The sequence below is a fragment of the Leptinotarsa decemlineata genome, unplaced genomic scaffold (genome assembly GCF_025532065.1).
Source record: "Leptinotarsa decemlineata unplaced genomic scaffold, Ldec_3_MD MMD2_P_RNA_scaffold_1, whole genome shotgun sequence".
NCBI classification, from domain to species: Eukaryota; Metazoa; Arthropoda; class Insecta; order Coleoptera; family Chrysomelidae; genus Leptinotarsa; species Leptinotarsa decemlineata.
The window spans coordinates 2,618,087-2,636,030 of record NW_027412523.1 but is presented as its reverse complement, the minus strand read 5'-3'; the positions used below and the strand labels follow the sequence as shown (position 1 = coordinate 2,636,030).

Genomic DNA, 17,944 nt, shown 5'->3' with positions numbered 1-17,944 from the left:
TGGGAAAATTTGGATGAAAGAATTTCTGATTTTTGCACAATAAGGGTCTCCTAAATATAAAATCAATTGGAAGTTTAATATTCACAACATATGAATATTCTCTTCGAATAATATTACTGTTTATGAATAGTTGTCAAAATATATTAATTCACAAATGAGCAGGTGGTGAACGTTTGCACATTTTTTATTTTTTACATTTCATTGGGAACATGGTAATATGACTTTATGTCAAATCAAATAACCGAAAGTGAATACTTTTTTTAAAGGTTATGTTGTCTTGTAGTATTTTTCGGCTTTATGGTTAATATATGAATATTTTCAAATAAGAGTATATATAGTGTGCTTCGCAATTATTTTTGTCTCCAGTGTTAGAAATATTATATCGTCTTTTAAAAATGGATGCAGATCTTTATGATGAATTTGGTAACTATATTGGACCCGAATTGGACAGTGATGATGATGAGGAAGAGGAACAAGAACAGCTTGATGATAATGAACGTGAAGAATATGATGTATGTCCTCACTATTCGTCTAGGTAAAATACATTTTCTAATTATATTTCATTTTAGGAAGAGCAAATGGAAGATGATCCCCAGCCAATGGCTATCGTTCTTCATGAAGATAAACAATATTATCCTTCAGCCTTACAAGTTTATGGTCCTGATGTGGAAACGATTGTACAAGAAGAAGATGCACAGGCTTTAGATGTACCATTGGTAGAACCTGTGAAAAAGAAAAAGTTTCAACTGAAAGAGCAGGATCTTCCAGAGACGGTTTACAGTATGGAGTAAGTTCATGCAGTTTGGTTCACAGGTGGATCAAAAGCACCTTCAGGTTTTGGACGGATATATCAACCTGTCTACTGACTTAAGCAATAGTATTCCAAATGAAAATTTATGCTTTTGATAATTGGTAGAATATAATAGAACTTTTATTGCACCCATTACACAGTTACATAGTATTGAATTACATCTACCTACATGTTATTAACCATTTTGATCAGTTGCATTTGTCAATCAACCCTCAACATTAAATTTGTTCATCAAATTCAAATTGCATTATTCTTCTTTAAAACAAATCTCAACTCTTCATTGCAGATTTTTGGCAGATATGATGGATAACACATCACTCATTAGAAATGTTGCTCTAGTAGGTCATTTGCACCATGGAAAAACTTCTTTTGTTGATTGCTTGATAAGGCAGACTCATCCTGGTTACCAAGATAATGAGGAAAAGAACTTGAGATATACGGACATTCTTTTCACTGAACAAGAAAGGGGATGTTCCATCAAATCAATTCCGGTTACTCTGTTACTGCAAGATATCAAGAATAAGAGTTATCTCATGAATATTTTCGATACGCCAGGTAAGACAATCGCAGTTTGCTCTCCGATAATGGATGATTGAATTTTTTGTTGTTTCAGGTCACGTAAATTTCTCTGACGAGGTTACTGCTGCTATGAGATTATGTGATGGTATTGTACTTTTCGTTGATGCAGCTGAAGGAGTCATGTTGAATACGGAACGTCTTCTGAAGCACGCTGTGCAAGAACAGATGCAAATAACCATATGCATCAATAAAATAGATAGACTTATTTTGGAACTCAAGCTACCTCCTCAAGATGCTTACTATAAATTGAGGCACATTGTTGAAGAAATAAACGGTCTCCTCACGTATGATCACTTATAATCATGACTCAGGTCTTCTCATTAACAATTCTGATTTTCAGGTTATACTCAGATGATGCTAATCCTCACATAGTGTCACCAGTACTGGGAAATGTTTGCTTCGCTAGTTCACAATATGGTGTTTGCTTCACCCTCAAGTCATTTGCAAACATTTACAATTTATACAATGGGGAAGTCAACGTGGAGGAGTTTTCCAAACGTCTCTGGGGAGATATTTATTTCAATAATAAAACGTGAGTCAGTATTCTAATTGTTGAGGTTGTTACCCTGCTTCAATTGAAAACAAAGATTTATATGACTAAGCGCTTGCTATTATTTATTATTGTCAACTATTGAACGTTGTAATTTTGAGTAGAAGTGTACATCCAAACAGGACACCATGAAAAAAAAACGTATCATAACTCGTGACATACGCTTGGCTGAGACAGCGTAAATTTCACAATAACTGTTCTTGTTTAACCTAATCAATAGGACTACTTGTAGAGTAAAAATCCTCAAATGGATGATTTGACAGAGAAAAGTTGATAAAAAAAACAAGCTTTCACAGTAATGATGAACATGTGAGTAAACACAAAAGAATCAGTTACCAATGAAATTACTGACAAGTGAAAGATGTACTGTGAATGCCATCAGGTTCAAATTCAGAACAAATAGAGGTATCCAGGTTATTTGCTGCCTATCTCCAGTGTATCACACAAAACATGACTATGATATTATGTAGTATATTATGAATTTAAAATAACCTATGGAATTATTTATTCATTTATTCGGTATAAACGGGAAAACTCTAAATTTCAACTTTGTAAAATGTACATGTATAAAAATATACTTCAATTCAAAAACAGTTACAAAATTCATGTGAATATTGAAATATATAGAATAAAAAACAACTTTAAAACTAAATGCTAAATAAAACAATTATAACTAACACCAGCACCAAAAACTAACAAACATACAAGGCATAAAACTATAGACTTTACACATAAGTGACTGCAGACTTTTTGAAGACCTGCCTTGACATTCTTGACATTGTATTATCAAATCCATGATTGGTAAAATGTGAGTTCTCAATAAAAACAGCTCTATCATCCCTTGTTGCTCTTTGCTACCAAAAACTAACAAACATACAAGGCATAAAACTATAGACTTTACACATAAGTGACTGCAGACTTTTTGAAGACCTGCCTTGACATTCTTGACATTGTATTATTAAATCCATGATTGGTAAAACGTGAGTTCTCAACAAAAACAGCTCTATCATCCCTTGTTGCTCTTTGCTTGGCCCTCAGGCCAACCAAAGAGAAAAGTTCTGGGAATTAGTTTGGCCTGACAATAACTTCAATAGAAATATTAAGAAACTAACTGAGAAAAAGCTACTGCGATAGCAAAAATTTGTGAAGATCAAATCGCAAGGTGTAGTTTATGATATTAAAACTAAACTGTGGACTGCATACCCGAGTAGCACCAGTGTTACTCTAGGAGACAGTGTATTTAGGTATTCTTATTGATGCTAGACTTAGTTGGTCCAGCCATATTGAAGCAACTACTCGTAAGCTGTCTAGTGTTTTATTTATTCTTAGACAGTTGAGAAATGCTGTAGGTTTGATGACACTGAAGATTGCATATCATTCACTATTCTACACAGTTATTTAATAATAATATATTTATATGTAGTTCCTTATTACATATAAATACAATAATTATTCAATCCATGAAAATAATGAAAAAAACTACAAATGAGGCTAGAAACATCATGTACCGGAAGGGGACTGTTGATCTTATTTCTAGCCTTGAAGAAAAGAAAGCTTAACTTGAGAAAAGAGAGGAGAGAAAAAGAGGAAGGAGGGAGCGGGAAGAGGGAGAGAAAACATATTCTTGTGGAATATTATTATACTAATATATCATAACTGAAGGATCGTCGATATAGAGTGGTTCGATGGGGCGGAGGAGAAAGTCTTGGAGTCTTGATTTGAGGGCATTCTACAAACTCAATCACAATTTTCAGATGTCAGAAAAAAGCCATGAGACTCTGACAATCATGATTATTCAACAAGATCCGCATGTTTATTGAATAATACAAGACATAGTACAGTGTACATTGAATATGTTTTATATTTACTGGAGAACACAGTTAATGAAGATCTCTCTAAATACTCAAATTGGCTTGCACATAATAAACTTAAGTTGAACTCTGCAAAAACCGTTTACATGCTATTTAAACAAAAAAGTAGAATTTGTGGAAATATTGAATTAAGAATAAATAACTTATCCTTAATGAATGTTGCAAAAACCAAGTATTTGGGACTCATAATAGATGATAAGTTAATCTAGTCAGGACACATAGAACATATCAATGATGAATTTGTACCAATGTTAGGAGCTCTATATAGGTGTTTCAGATACTTGGTTGACAATACATATATATATTGGCGAACCTTAGGTATCTGTTAATCATATGGGGTAATTGTGGCATTACTAATTTCAAAAAAATTCTAACGCTACAAAATAAATCAATAAAAGTTCTATTTCAAATTCCATTTCGAACCCACACAAATAATTTATTCTCACAGACTGAACTACACCCAATTAAATAGCTGCTTAAACTTGAGCAATGCAAGAACATATACAAGCAACAACGAGCTACTAGTCAACAACCAGTTTTATGAGTATAATACAAGGGGTAGAAATGACTTACACCTGAGCATGGTAAGAATGAAGAAAGGATTATACATTCTTTTTACACAGGCTATAAAAGTCTTCAATGAATTACCTGTCCATATACATGAGTTGCCGGGCTATAGTTCATTCATCAATAGTTTAAAAGAACATCTGAGTCTTGAGGCACATGTCTGATGCATTACTACTATGAGCTTTGTAGTGGTTTTTTAGTTTTTGTGTTTCACTTGTCATGTTGAATGTTTGTGAATCCCGAGACCAGCATTTTTGTTGTTTAGGGAGAACAACAACATATTGTTGTGGATTAATTCCACATCTAGTATTGTCTAGTATTGAAGTTGAGATTATTTATTTGTTTTATATAGTTACCATTGTTGTCAGTTTTGTTTTTGATTAAAAAGCAAAAAAGTCAAATAGAATCTTATTTTGCCGAAAATAAGTAGTTTGCCCAAACATTTTGGTCCTTCGAGTTTTGTTCAGTGCCTTTTCGAGTTGAAGACGCATTCTAAAAAGGAAATTATTGATTGCTGTCAAATTTGTAAAACCCCAATTGAATGATGTCACGAGAGGAAGGTGCTGTTCGAAGAACTAGCAGAGCCACTGCTGGAATCCCGCCGTCGAAATATACGCCAAATGAATCAGTTGAGTCATCAAAATCTATCAAGTCAAGTAGATCAACTGCAAGTAAATTGAAAATATTGAAGTTAAAGAAGTTGCAGGCTGAAAATCAACTACAGAAAGAATTAGAAGATAGGCAATTGAAATTCGAACAACAAAAATTAGAACATTTAGAACGTGAAACTGAAAGAGAGCTAGCTATTTTGGAGATTCAAACGTCTATAGAAGCAGAAAAATCTTCAAAAAGAATTGAAAGTAGTAGTGAGCAAAGTGAAAGTGTGGAAAGTAGCATACATAAAAAAAGCATTGAAAGAAGTAGCAAAATGAATTCTCTTCGATACTCCAAGTTATCAGATATTTCAACAGAAAATACTCATGTCAAAGTTGTTGACTGGTTATTGGACAATAACTTTCCGTATTCAAAGCAGTTAAACCCAGAAACCGAAAAATTAATGAATGAACCTAGCACAACACATCAGTTTATGAAAGAATTCACTTCAGCAATGACAGATGCTTTCAAATCAGTAACCAAACAAAATCAAATCCACAACGAATCTTCTAAGGTATTCTGCAGGAATGTTGTGGGGAAAGAACTTCCTTATTTCTACGGAAATGTTGAGGATTGGCCGATGTTTATTTCTCTATATCAACGAACCACTGAAACATGTGCTTACTCTGATGAAGAAAATTTGCTACGCTTGCAAAAAGCCCTGAAAAATGAAGCTTTAGATGCAGTGAAGCCACTATTTGTATCTCCAGATAATCTCAATGACATACTTAAGACGTTAGAGGCTAGATTTGGACGACCTGAATTTATAATGGAATCCATGATGAATAAAGTGAAATCATTACCACCCGTAAATACTCGTTCTCCAATATCCTTTATAAAATTTGCCAATTCGGTTCTTAATCTTACTGTCACCGCAAAATCGTTGAAAATGGAAACCTATATCAACAATAGCCAACTTCTTAGTCAGCTCGTTCAAAAATTGCCAGAACACCTTCAGTTCCAGTGGGCAAGAATTATTGTCAAGAAATACAAAGACATACCTACACCATCGTTGAAAGAGTTTTCAGAGTGGTTACAAGAAGAATCTTCAGCAGCTTGTTTGTTATGTAAACCTTCTATTTCACATTCTGCATCAACAGTCCCGTATATGGACAAGAAATATAAAACGAACGTTTTTATTGGATCAGAAAACTCATCAATGGAAAAGTACTGCCGATTTTGCTCTAAATCTACTCATTCCATATACAAATGCGACCATTTCCTGCGTCTCGACACTGATAAGAGATGGGAATGGGTGAAAGAACAAAAAGTTTGCTTTTCTTGCCTCAATTCGTCTCATCGTACTTTCAAATGTAAAAATCGAAGACGTTGTGGTCTGCAGAAATGCGAAAAATACCATAATCGCTTACTCCACCCGAATAGTGTTGTAAATCCAAACCAATCGCAGGGATACAACTTGCAAACTCAGTTAGCCGCTTCCAATATCACAGCTGAGAAGAAAGAAGAGGAATCACAGAATCCTGATTGTTTTAATAATGAGCATTTTCTTCAGATTCAAACCGAATATAAAACCGTTTTACTTCGAATAGTTCCTGTCACTGTCATCGGCCCCAAAAAGTCGATGAAAACATATGCGCTCTTTGATGAAGGAAGCACGGTTACATTGATGGACTCCAACCTTGCCGAGGAGATAGGAGTGGATGGTGTAAATGATCCATTAAAAATGTATTGGACCAATTGTACTTCCTATACAGACGACAAATCGAAACGTGTCAATTTGAAAATTCAGGGAACGCTCAATCAGAAAATTTTTGACATGTCAAATGTAAGAACAGTTTCAAATTTGAAGCTTCCTGTTCAATCTGTAGATGTCAAAAATTTAGCGACAACTTGGAATCATCTGTCACGAATTCCATTGGTCAATCTCAGGAATGCTAAACCGCTGATTCTGATTGGCCAGGACCACATCGATTTAACAATAGCCAGAGATGTTATACAGGGGCCTCCCAATGCACCTGTTATTTCAAAATCCAAATTAGGATGGGTGGTTCATGGAAACTCTTCATATTTCAAACATCGAGTCGACTCTCATTATTCTATGACATGTTATATGAAAAATGATGTTTCTGAAGATGACGAATTGAAAGAACTAATGAATGAAACTATTCTGATGGATAATTTGGGAGTTGAAAATGATAAATTCAATCATATTTCAGAAGAAGCCAAAAAAGCGTTCCAACTCATGGAAGAAACATGTCGCCAAGTAGAGAACAACCACTGGGAAATTGGTTTGCTTTGGAAGAAAGAAAATATCGATTTGCCAGACAGCAGAGCTACCGCGTTGAATAGATTATTCACTGTAGAGAAGAAAATGCAGAAAGATCAGCATTTTGGAGAGCAATATTCCAAAAAAATAAAAAATTTCGTTGAAAAAGGATACGCAAAAGTTTTGACTTGCGAAGAAGCCGCCGTTACGTCTCACAAAACCTGGTATTTGCCACACTTTGCAGTAAAACATCCTAGTAAACCACAAAAATTCAGATTTGTATTTGATGCCAGAGCCAAAATAGATGGAATCAATTTGAACGAAAATTTATTAAAAGGTCCTGATCTTTTGAATTCCTTAGTAAACATTTTATTCAATTTTCGTCAAAATCGAATAGCTGTAATGGGAGACATCGAAAAAATGTTTTTAAGGATATACATACGAAATGAAGATCAAGATTCGCAGCGTTTTCTGTGGAGGGGAAGAAATAAAGACGGACCTATCCTTACTTACCAAATGGAATCCATGATTTTCGGAGCAATCTGTTCTCCAAGCTCTGCGATCTACGTCCTTCGTGAAAATGCTAAAAAACATAGAAAGAAACATCTAGAAGCAGTGAAAGCTATTGAAAAATATCGTTACATGGATGATTACTTAGACAGTTTTGAAAACGAAGCAGAAGCCATTGAAATTGTTCACGAAGTCATAAACATCCATAATCAAGGCAAATTTAGAATGATAAACTGGGTCAGCAATTCTAGTCATGTCCTGACAAATATACCTGCTGAAATACTATCCAAAAGTAGTACCGATACTGAAAAGTTACCCACGTCTGAAAGAACTTTAGGTTTAATATGGTATACAAAAGATGATGTTCTCAGTTTTCCTGATACATTTTTGAAAAAACATGAAAAAATAATTGTAACAGACAATATTCCCACGAAGAGAGAACTATTGAAAGTGGTAATGTCAGTTTATGATCCACTTGGCCTGTTAGCAGCTTTCACTATACAAGCCAGAATTTTGATGCAAGAAGTATGGTCACATAAAATTGCTTGGGATGATAAAATCACTCCTGATCTATTTAGAAAATGGAAATCTTGGCTATCTGCAGTGTATAAAATAAAAAAATTGAGAATTCCTCGATGGTATGGATTCAGCAGTCAAATTGTTGAAATTCAACTACATACTTTCACGGATGGCAGTGAAAAAGGATATGCTGCTGTGTCATATTTTCGAATGAAAGACTCCAGTGATCAGATTAAAACGTCTTTGGTAATGGCTAGGTCAAGAGTCACTTCCTTGAAACCCATGACAGTACCTAGAATTGAACTTCAAGCAGCTCTTCTCAGATCAAGATTGGCTAAAACTATCGAAAATGGCCACAGCATAAAAATAGATAAAAAATTCTCTTGGATTGATTCTAAAATAGTTTTAAGTTGGATTGAGTCGCACCCAAGGAGTTATAAGACGTTCGTTGCCAACAGAATTGGAGAAATTTCTAATAATACAAATCCTGATGAATGGCATTGGCTACCGACAAAGTTCAATGTAGCAGATGAAGCGACTAGGGGTGTCTGGAACATTGATAACTTTCAGAATTCGTTTGAAGGTCCTCAGTTCTTGACTTCAGAAGAAATTTTGCATACTCTTATAGTTGAAATTGAGTATACAGTGAACAGCCATCCCTTAACTTATGTGTCTTCTGATCATCAAGATGTGGAAGCTTTGACACCCAATCACTTCCTTATTGGGAAGTCCAATGAAGTGAATCCACTAGGTATTTCTGCTGATACAAATTCACATCTTAGAAAACAATGGCGAGTGGCACAAAGATATGCGGACCTTTTCTGGAAACGGTGGATACGAGAATATGTACCCTCGCTGATAAAGAGAAGCAAGTGGCAGTTCAATAGTAGCGTTGTTGCAGAAGGAGACATCGTCATTATTGCGGATGATAGTTTTCCCAGAAACTCATGGCCAAGAGGAAAAGTTACGCGAATTTTTCCTGGTCCCGATGGCAGAGTACGGGTAGTCGAAGTGACTACAGCAACAGGAGTTTATCGTCGTCCTATCACAAAAATCATTTTGTTGAAGCCAAAGCAGTAATTTGCGAGCCCCGGAGGATGTTGTGGATTAATTCCACATCTAGTATTGTCTAGTATTGAAGTTGAGATTATTTATTTGTTTTATATAGTTACCATTGTTGTCAGTTTTGTTTTTGATTAAAAAGCAAAAAAGTCAAATAGAATCTTATTTTGCCGAAAATAAGTAGTTTGCCCAAACACATATTTTATATTTATAGTGTCTTAACTGTGTTGAACTGTACGCTGTCGTTATATTTGAAAAAAAATAGGGGGTGGGTAGTTAGTTAAAAAAAAACTGTCTAAATTTGAATTTATACAACTGTCTCCATCCCTCAGTTAAATCTTTGGATTTCAGAAATTTCAAAAATAATATCAAGAGATATCTTCTCAACCACTGTTTCTACACAATCAAAGAATATGCTGCTGTAGCTGGGCAATTCATAGTTCTTGAAAAATGATTCATGTTGTAAAGCTGTGATAAATCCTGTTCTTATGTTTGTTGACCTTTTTATATTGAGATCTTTATTTTATTACCATTAATGTGACACTGTGATAATTTTAAGGAATTCTGATGTGCCAGTTTTATTTGTTTCTAAAATTTATTACTTTAATCTGATTTTGCTGATTTTAAGTGTCTGACATAGTACCTATAGTATGTATATATGACGTGCCAACAATGTAATTTTGTATATAAAGTGGTCAAATAAAGTACTGTACTCTGCTCTCTTTTCAATAAGAATTTCATTTTTCACAATAAAAGTACACTTTGATTGATTGATTAGCCAAAGAATATGATTTATTAAGTCTATTTGAAAGAATTTTTTCTGCTCCGTTCATTCTTCACCGAACATTGTGTCGATACTTGTATATATGTGAGGTTTAATTTGAATACCTTTTGTGAAAATTTTCAGCCGGAAATTTACAAAGAAAGCTCCCCACAACTCGGCTCAAAGAAGTTTTGTAGAGTTCATATTGGAACCTCTATATAAAATATTTGCCCAAGTAATAGGCGATGTAGATGGTTCTCTACTGGATGTCTTGGACGAACTAGGAATTAAAATGACTAAAAACGAAATGAAACTCAACATAAGACCGTTGCTGAGACTGGTTTGTGGAAAATTTTTGGGCGACTTCAATGGTTTGTGGTGAGTTATTTCAATGAGTGAGAAAAATCATTGAGATTTTTTTAGGCTTCGTCAATATGTGTGTCGAGCATATAAATTCTCCTCTGGATAACGCCAAGAAAAAAGTTAATCACATCTATACTGGTCCTAACACAAGTAAGGTATATGATGACATGGTGAACTGCGATCAGGAGGGATTGCTGATGGTTAGTTCGTTTTTTATTTAATCGAAGCCATCCTCATTAATGTGTCGAAGCTAGTTCCCGGGTTTTTTGGTCTTGGTCTGCGAGTTTGTGTGCCTGACGTTTCGTCTACTACTGCGGCATACATTATCAAAGGCCCAAATCCAATTGATTGAATCCAATTGAGACGAATCGAAGCCACGAATACCTATGATATAATGCTGCTGGGCTGGGAACAACTCGAACACCTCGACCGTTCTCATCGCCTTTGGTAATGTCTGCCGCAGTAGTAGACGAAACGTCGGGCATAAAAACCTACAGACCACGGGCGAAAAACCCTGAAAATAGCTTTGACACATTTCATGCCATGAAGATTTACATTCGTTGATCCTCATTCTTATTTCAGGTGCACAGTTCAAAGATGTATCCGACTGAAGATTGCACATTTTTCCAAGTACTTGGAAGGGTGATGAGTGGAACTTTACATGCTGGTACAGATGTGAGAATCTTGGGAGAAAATTATACTCTGCAAGATGAAGAAGATTCCAGGATACTCACAATTGGAAGGTTGTGGATCTACGAGTCCAGGTGAATTTCTGAAAATTTTTCATACACATCTACCTGATATTTTGAATGACGGATCTGAACGTGACCCCTTCTCGGTCATTTGATAGCTTGTTTTTCATTTGGTGGAACTTCCAGTAACAAATTTTTTCAATTGAGAAATGAATTTTCCTTGCAGAGATCACCTAAACTAATGTGCATTTGATGGGGTCTCTGTTATAGGTAGAGGCCTCTTCAGGTCTTTAATCTCTGTACTAATAATTCTAGCAGTCCTATACTAAAACTCAGCTACTGTGAAACTTTCCAAAGTTATGTTCAACATACGTTGTTAAAGTTGCATAGCAAGCTTTACAAACAACTTAGTTTTTCCAATCATCTATTCGCTGTGCTTAGGACAATGAAGCGGAAAGTGCTGTGGTGAATTCAACATAAAATTATTTATGATTCAATTAGACCTGCATTGTTGAAACAATTCTTTAGTTATCTTCTCAACTAGGCGGTATAGCATACGTCAAATTTTATGTCACATTTCAAAAAATGAATGAAATTTATGCAGAATCAATGTAAAGAGTAAAAAAAATTCTTTCCATCAGTATATATCACAACATAGTAGAATAAATATTTATTGAGATGTGTAACTACAAAAACACATAACATTGAACGGACAAAACCTTTGAAACAACCTTATATCAGTCTAACCTCAAGAACAAAATGACTTCCGTTTTTGATTCCATACCATCTTTCATAGTAAAAGACTGTAGCTCAGTCTTAGCTTCTCCCCTCTGTTACCTCTTTAACTTATCGTTAAATACAGCAACGTTTTCTGATGTTTGGAAACTTGCCAAAATTTGCTCAATTTTAAAGAACGGGAATGTTTCAAACATATCAAACTACAGAGCAATTTCAATTATCTCAAACTTCGCGAAGGCGTTTGAAATTATCTTGTATAAGCACATTTACTTGTCAACACACAACCAAATAAGTGAAGTTCAACATGGTTTCATGAACCACCGCAGCACTGAATCAAATCTAGCACTGTTTTCCCACTCCGTGTGCTCAACATTGGATAATCAAGGATAGGTGGACGTGATATACACAGATTTCTCAAAGGCCTTTGACAAAATTGACCATAGCACCTTACATTCGAAACTGGACCTTAGTAATAAGCTACTAACATTTTTAACCGTAACCAAAGAGTTTGTTACAACGGATACAAATCAAACACAATAATTTCTAAGTCTGGCGTACCCCAAGGATCGAATTTAGGACCGCTGTTGTTTTTTATATTTATAAATGATTTAAGCACACAAATAAATTCTATGAAACTTTTTTCTGCTTATGATCTGAAAATACTGAATTCTATCCAAAATGTGAATGATTGCATAACACTTCAGGAAGATATAGATAATGTGCAGGCTTGGTGTGAAATTAATAACCTACATCTGAATATAGGTAAATGTAAAGTCATGTCATATACTAGAAAACATAGACATATTGAACATCCATACAATATTCAAGGTAGTTTGCTAACCCGTTGTGTGGAGACTAAGGATTTAGGTGTATTTTTTGACTTTAAAATGGCATTTGCCAATCACATAAACAAAAAAGTTTCCGAAGCCAATAAAATGTTGGGATTTATCACAAGAAATTGTCAAAACTTCACAAACATAAACGCCTTGAAGATATTATATTTCTCATATGTCAGATCCAAGCTTTTATATTGCTCAATTATTTGGAGCCCCTACTATTTCTGTCATGAGTACTCAATTGAAAAAGTTCAAAGAAAATTTTTGAAATTCTTACGCTTCAAAAACACTGGAATTTATCCAGCTAGAGGTTCTGACCACTATAGTCTTGTCAATCACTATCAATTAATTTCTTTAGATAAAAGGAGAAGATGTGCTTCAATAACTTTTTTGCATAAACTACTGCACAGCCAAGTAGACTGCCATTTGCTGCTGTCAGAACTGAACTTTAGAGTGCCAAGACCTCAGTCACGGCTGAATCTCACATTTTACTGCTCTGAAGCACGAACAAACATAATATCTCATTCTCCAATTAAATATATGTGTGAAAACTACAAATCGATATGCAGCTTTTTCGATATTAATACTTGCTCGGCGAATCATATAAAAAAAGTTGCAATGGAAATCTTGAAGTGATATCAAAACTGTTTTTTCTTTTTTGTGTTGTGAGAGAGTCAGTTATTATAATCATTCTTACCAAGTAGCGCAATGAATAGTTATGCTATCAGTTTTTTCTTTTGTTTTAGTTTTCTTTCTTTTGTTTTCTATTCGATGTTATATATGATTGTTATGTTATATTCATATAGCATGTCAAGAATGAACATGATTTGTTAATTTATTTTATCTATTATCAGTACTGATGTATTTAATTATGTTCTGTAATTAGGTGTTACCTGTTGGGCAATAAATGATATTATTATTATTATCAGTCTACGAAAACCAAATGCGACTGACGTATCGTAATGAGAGAAGATTTTTTGCAAAATGAACAGCTAGCTTCGATGTCTATTTACTTATAAGAGTTATGTAACTTCAAAATATTATTTATCAAGGACCTTTTTTAATATGCCTTGACGAGACCAAGTAGATGATTTTTGTTGCCAAATTAAAAATATTTGTGCACAGCATTGTTTATAATTATAATTTGTTATAGATATAAAGTTGAACTCAACAGAGTACCTGCTGGAAATTGGGTTCTGATAGAAGGTATTGACCAATCTATAGTAAAAACTGCTACAATAACTGACTTAACAATTTATGACGAACTTTATATATTCCGACCTCTGAAATTCAACACGCAAAGTATAATCAAAATAGCAGTAGAACCCGTCAACCCATCGGAACTTCCAAAGATGTTGGACGGTTTGCGTAAAGTCAATAAATCTTATCCGTTGCTAACCACAAGAGTTGAGGAAAGCGGAGAACATGTGGTTCTAGGAACTGGTGAATTGTATTTGGATTGTGTGATGCATGACCTCAGAAAAATGTATTCCGAGATTGACATAAAAGGTGAGAATTATAAGTGACTTTTTGAATCATGGATTTATTCATGATTCAAAATCAGATAAACTATAATAAGACCGATATGTTTTTGCAGTTTCATGATATAGAATATGACCTAACTGTTAACCATTTGTGCCTATTATTTAGTTAGCTCACTTTTCAAGTCGGGTTTTCTATAACTTGAATTACATATGTAGAACATTCAAAGGTTATATGAAACAATCTATCAATATTACATTAATGTCTGGGAATTTTCCAAAGAAAGGAAGAACGTAATCTATTTCAAAAATTAACTCTATACAAAAATGCGTAGATCAAGCAAATATCTACACATCTCGAAACAACAAGTATGTATAAACCATTGAAATTTATAAGGAATTGATGGATTTTTATAAAAAAGGAACATTTTATTGTGAGTTTTTCACTAAATACCTTACAATAGCTTATTCAGACATGTCCATTCTGAGTTAATACAAGTTAGTAGGAACACGTCTAAACAAGCTATTGTCTAGTGAAACACATGTTGAACTTTTGAAAACAGTTCAGTGAAAGTCTCAGAAAGTGTTATTTGAATACATACATGTTTTTTCTCTCTATCACGTCATTCCTTTCTCACTCACATACACACACACATTGCCATTTGTCTCAGTCTTACACATGTCAATGATGTCCTTTCAACATACCACCATGTTTGTTTTTTCTTTGTCAGTATATTCAATATCCCTGCCTTTTTATTATTTGATGTTCTTATGATGCACTGTTTGAAACCTTTGGTGTAGTTATGAATATTACTGGAGTTTTTTCCCAACACCAAATCGTTATTTTTAACACCTCGACACGTGTTTCGATCACCAAGTGATCATCTTCAAAGAGGAAGATTAAAACTTCTCCGTAATAACTTCAACATGCATCGATTATCAAATAATCGACTTGAAGTTTTCAAGTCCAAATATTTAGAAAACGGTTGCTTACAGCGACTAGTAACAAGGGTAGCTTATTTACGTAGATATGATAGAGGAATCGATTTTTTTACTGAAAAATGTGCTAGAAGTACGCCCAAAAAAGTTATGAATCTTTAAAAAATAAAAAGACGTGTAGGTGGCGCCCCCTACGAGTAAGAGCAATAAGAACCTCTTATTACCAAGTTTCGTTTAATTAAGTTCAGTATTTCAAAAGTTATTTGAAAAAAACGAAAATAAAAATGAAACTTCAACATCCTGTATCTTGGAAACGAAGCGTTTCCGGACATTTATTTATTTGGACAATTCATATTAGAATATTGTGAGGAATAACCTCCTGAATCACCCTGTATAATGGATTTCCATCAAGCATCATATGGTATTTTATATTTTATATGGATATTTCAAAATATTGATTCAAATTTGAATGGATTTACAGTTGCTGATCCAGTAGTGGCTTTTTGCGAGACAGTCGTTGAAACATCCAGTTTGAAGTGTTTTGCAGAAACTCCAAACAAAAGGAATAAACTGACAATGATTGCTGAGCCTTTGGAGAAGGGTTTGGCTGAAGATATCGAAAACGAAAACGTTCAAATAGGATGGAACAAAAAAAAACTGGGAGAGTTTTTCCAAACGAAATACGATTGGGATCTGCTGGCTGCTAGAAGTATTATGGCATTCGGGCCTGATAATACAGGTATGATATATTCATCAATTCAAAACATAAAGGGCCAATTTTTTTCACGAAAAATCTTTCAGATCATCACAAAAAACTAATCTCGTTATTTTTCAGGGCCCAATATTCTGGTAGATGATACATTGCCTTCGGAAGTAGACAAAGGTCTGCTTAGTTCTGTGAAAGACTCAATCGTCCAAGGTTTTCAATGGGGGACAAGGGAAGGACCACTTTGCGAAGAACCTATTAGAAACACCAAGTTTAAAATTCTTGACGCTGTGATAGCTGGTGAACCATTACATCGAGGTGGGGGCCAAATTATACCGACTGCCAGAAGAGTTGTGTACTCTGCGTTTTTGATGGCAACTCCCAGGCTGATGGAGCCATATTTGTTTGTAGAGGTCCAGGCGCCTGCTGATTGTGTATCGGCTGTGTATACTGTTTTGGCAAAAAGGAGGTAAGTTATTCATCTTCATATAGCACAATGATGTCCCACACGAAGAATAAAGACTACTGGAGCAGCTCATGTGAATTGGCTTGAACCCTAAATGTGCAAGATCCTTGTTAAAAGTCCACCTGGAAAATTGTCTCCGAATTTGCCCTCGTATAAGTTTATTTGCTTGCATTCGCCGTACCTCGTGATCTTTTCGGTTGCCTCTTTTTGTAATATTATTCGCAAATGTCTTCTCACCTATATTTTATAATATTTCCAGGGGGCATGTCACCCAAGATGCTCCTGTACCAGGGTCACCTTTATATACCATAAAGGCATTCATTCCGGCAATCGACAGTTTCGGATTCGAAACTGATTTAAGAACACACACTCAAGGTCAAGCCTTCTGCCTATCTGTGTTCCATCACTGGCAGGTATTTATCTGAGAATATATACTTCGTTATTCATTTCTGAAGAACCTTCACATTTCAAGTAATGAGATGCATACATTTTAGATCGTTCCTGGGGATCCCTTGGACAAAACTATTGTAATCAGGCCTTTGGAACCCCAACCTGCCACTCACTTGGCTAGAGAATTTATGATAAAAACTAGGAGGAGGAAAGGGCTGAGCCAGGATGTATCTATTAATAAATTTTTCGACGACCCTATGTTGTTGGAATTAGCAAGACAGGATGTTATGCCAAACTACCCTCTTTTGTAGATAAAATTACAATGAGTATTTTTAAATAAAATATTGAACTACATTCAGTGTATAGTATTTAATCTAAATAGTCATACCGTTTTAAATGAATAACATCACTTTTTAGGCAATTGAGATGAGTTTTAATTAATTTGAATTTGCCGCTGAAATGACAAAACACATCTAACTCAGAATCAGTGTTGTCAACCGTAGCGGAATTCCTGATCCTGATGATTCCAGTTTTGTGTATCTGAACGGTACACAAACTTAAGTTCTGTGGTTGATAATTCGTATTGGAACCTCTGACGTGAAATAAATGTAGTGAAAACACTTTCCCAATACCAAAAAAATTGCGGTTTCTCGACGCGCGTTTCGCTGACCACATTAGCGTCCTCAGGAGATCATTATGACTCATTATGTTGTGGTATTTAATTTTGGATAGGGCACATGCGCGAACTGATTTGCTCCAGATATACAAGCGTAACGAAATATGAAGTAGTGTAGCGGAATTTTGCTTCATGTGTAGCGACTTTATAGTTCATCCAGTTGGCAAAACTGCTCAGAATATAATTCACAGACACTTGACGCCTAATCATTAAAGCGCTGCCAATTTTGTGTCTCTTCAGTGAAATATTTCGTGCTTGTAATAGTACACTTTTCACTAAATTAAATTTTCAATGTCATACAGGTATCGCACGCATCGTGATTAGAAATTTCGGTCAGAAATTAAAGCAGGATGCATAAAAATTCTGGTGTTGCCGTTTCGTTTCTATTTCGGCAAAAATTCTGACACGCGAAATGAAATGGACCAATGTTGATAGACGGTGCAAGAATCGAATTATGTTATTTTGTTTCAGATCTTCAATTTATGAACCATAACGTATCGATATAAATAATACCCAAACGTGAACAACCCTGTTATGAGAACTA

General features: G+C 34.8%; 1 protein-coding gene across 1 annotated transcript; it reads left to right on the top strand.

Moving 5' to 3' along the window:
• The first annotated feature begins 238 nt into the window (after window positions 1-238).
• LOC111518237 (116 kDa U5 small nuclear ribonucleoprotein component) lies at window positions 239-17,078 on the top strand. The gene is made up of 13 exons (XM_023174630.2): window positions 239-512; window positions 570-787; window positions 1,098-1,366; window positions 1,425-1,674; window positions 1,731-1,922; window positions 10,258-10,484; window positions 10,537-10,676; window positions 11,059-11,240; window positions 13,896-14,251; window positions 15,644-15,901; window positions 15,998-16,337; window positions 16,594-16,747; window positions 16,829-17,078. Exons 1-13 carry the CDS (start codon window positions 396-398, stop codon window positions 17,033-17,035), a joined length of 2,910 nt encoding a protein of 969 aa, XP_023030398.1. The 5' UTR covers window positions 239-395; the 3' UTR covers window positions 17,036-17,078.
• The last annotated feature ends 866 nt before the right edge of the window (window positions 17,079-17,944 follow it).